The following is a 2,185-nucleotide window of genomic DNA, read 5'->3' as shown; positions in this document are numbered from 1 at the left end:
CCGACCTCTACGTGAGCCAGGGCTCCGATTCAGATCACCGACCTCTTCGTGAGCCGGAGCTCAGATTCAGATCACCGACCTCTACGTGAGCCGGAGCTCAGATTCAGATCACCAACCTCTACATGAGCCGGAGCTCAGATTCATATCACCGACCTCTACATGAGCCGGAGCTCAGATTCATATCACCGACCTCTACGTGAGCCGGAGCTCAGATTCATATCACCGACCTCTACGTGAGCCGGAGCTCCGATTCATATCACCGACCTCTACGTGAGCCAGGGCTCCGATTAAGATCACCGACCTCTTCGTGAGCCGGAGCTCAGATTCAGATCACCGACCTCTACGTGAGCCGGAGCTCAGATTCAGATCACCAACCTCTACATGAGCCGGAGCTCAGATTCATATCACCGACCTCTACATGAGCCGGAGCTCAGATTCATATCACCGACCTCTACGTGAGCCGGAGCTCCGATTCATGTCCAATTGCTACACGAGTCCAAGCTCCAGTCAACGTCACCGATCAACCAAATGACTGCCGCTTGAGCCAAAACTCTGATTCATATGGCCAACCAACTACTCAAGCCAGAACTCTGATTCATGTCCAACCGATACATATCTCTGTCCGCTATAGGAGCCAAAGCTCTGATTCATATAACAGACAGCTACTCAAGTCCGAGCTACCATTCATGTCCAAATGCTGCACAAGTCGGAGCCAACGATTCACATCATTGCGTGGCCGCCAACTGCTACACAAGCCAGAGCTCAGATTCAAGTCACTGACCAGCAAATTACTGCTACAAAGCCGGAGCTCCGAATCACATCTCTGACCACCGACTGCTACAAACAGCTGCAGAGCTCCAGTTTGTGCCACGGAGCTGAGCCACCTGGCTAACCAGCAGCTTCAAACCTTGTAAACCCGGAGAAAATGCCCAATTATGTCCCACTCACTGCTCCTCGTACTCTCTGCACAAGACGGCAGTTGTTACCTCGTTTGATGGACACAAAAGGGTCTTTGGAAAGAAGGAAAAGGGAGCGATTTACTTTGAATAATATAGAAATGAATGAGCCGATGTCATCTACATTTGTGGAGCGATTTGCAGCTTTATACCTCCATCTTCTGGACTTGCTCCGTTATATGGAGACGCCCGGACTGCAGCCACTGTGAGGACCTGTCCTAAGACAAACAATAACAGGGGTCACCGGTCTGGAAGCTCACTATGCTGGATCACTCAACACCATGACGGGTCAGAGTAACAAGAAAACATCCACGTCTGGCCTTCTGTGTCTTAAAAAAAAAAAATTAAGAACAGTAAAAAAGGGGGATTCTAAAAACCACTTATGTATATAAAAGATGTCATAGATTAAAAGCGGGTAGAGCGGAAAGGCTAAAAGTGGGGTTTAATAGGCCCTCGGTGTGAGGACTGGACCAGTAATTCCCAGGGTACAATGGGGTTCTCGGTGTAAGGACCAGACCGGTGATTCCCGAAGATGAACACAACTCCACAGGAACGTCTTCCTTGGCACTGTGGTGTGAAGTTGCCACGTGGGCAGAGTCTCGGGTCAAAGGTGGCAGATCTCCGTGGCTAGGACTTGCATGCTGCATACATGTCCAATACCCTTCGTCACTCCTTCCCTGAACAGGAGCTTGGTACCCGGCTTTAAATATTCAGGGTGCTTGATGAAGCGGAAGCGTACGACGGCCTTCTCTCCTGTCCGCAGCTCATCCTGGAGGGAGGGAGGGAAGGAAGGAAGAGACAACGGCAGGTTCAGGACAATAGCGATCACAGAGAAACCGATAGAATGCAGTGAATTCAGATGTTGCCATCGATCTATCATCCACTCTGTCTAGAGACCTAGACCATTTCCAGACTTGTCCCCAATTACTTTCTGACATTTCTTGTCTCTGTGAAGATTTTAATGGAACGTTTACTCCACCCGAGACCAGGCCCTAGAGGAGTCTGGAAAAGGGACTTTAACCCCTTGATGACCGGGGTGTTTACACCCCCTTCCTGGCAAGGCCATTTTCCAGTATTCAGCGCTGCGGCACTTTCACTGACTTTTATTCCGGCATGCAACGCTGTACAGAAATTCATTTTGTACCATTTTTGGGGGACAGGTAGAGCTTTCTTTTGGTGGAATTTAATCACCACTGGGGGGGGGGGGGGTGTTTTTTTTTTTCTTTCAA

The 2,185-nt window shown here is 49.7% G+C and overlaps 1 protein-coding gene across 1 annotated transcript in view; it reads right to left on the bottom strand.

The window, feature by feature from the left end:
* Positions 1-811: 811 nt before the first annotated feature.
* GTPBP2 (GTP binding protein 2) overlaps positions 812-2,185 on the bottom strand; it is a 15,986-nt gene continuing 14,612 nt past the window's right edge. Inside the window, exon 13 of the mRNA XM_018574013.1 lies at positions 812-1,725. Coding sequence (XP_018429515.1) covers positions 1,561-1,725 — 165 coding nt within the window. The 3' untranslated portion in view covers positions 812-1,560. The remainder of the gene's footprint in view (positions 1,726-2,185) is intronic.

The sequence above is a fragment of the Nanorana parkeri genome, unplaced genomic scaffold (genome assembly GCF_000935625.1).
Source record: "Nanorana parkeri isolate BGI_ZX_2015 unplaced genomic scaffold, ASM93562v1 scaffold2673, whole genome shotgun sequence".
Lineage (NCBI taxonomy): Eukaryota > Metazoa > Chordata > Amphibia > Anura > Dicroglossidae > Nanorana > Nanorana parkeri.
The sequence above is the reverse complement of the archived record's forward strand: the minus strand, read 5'-3'. Positions and strand labels throughout refer to the sequence as shown.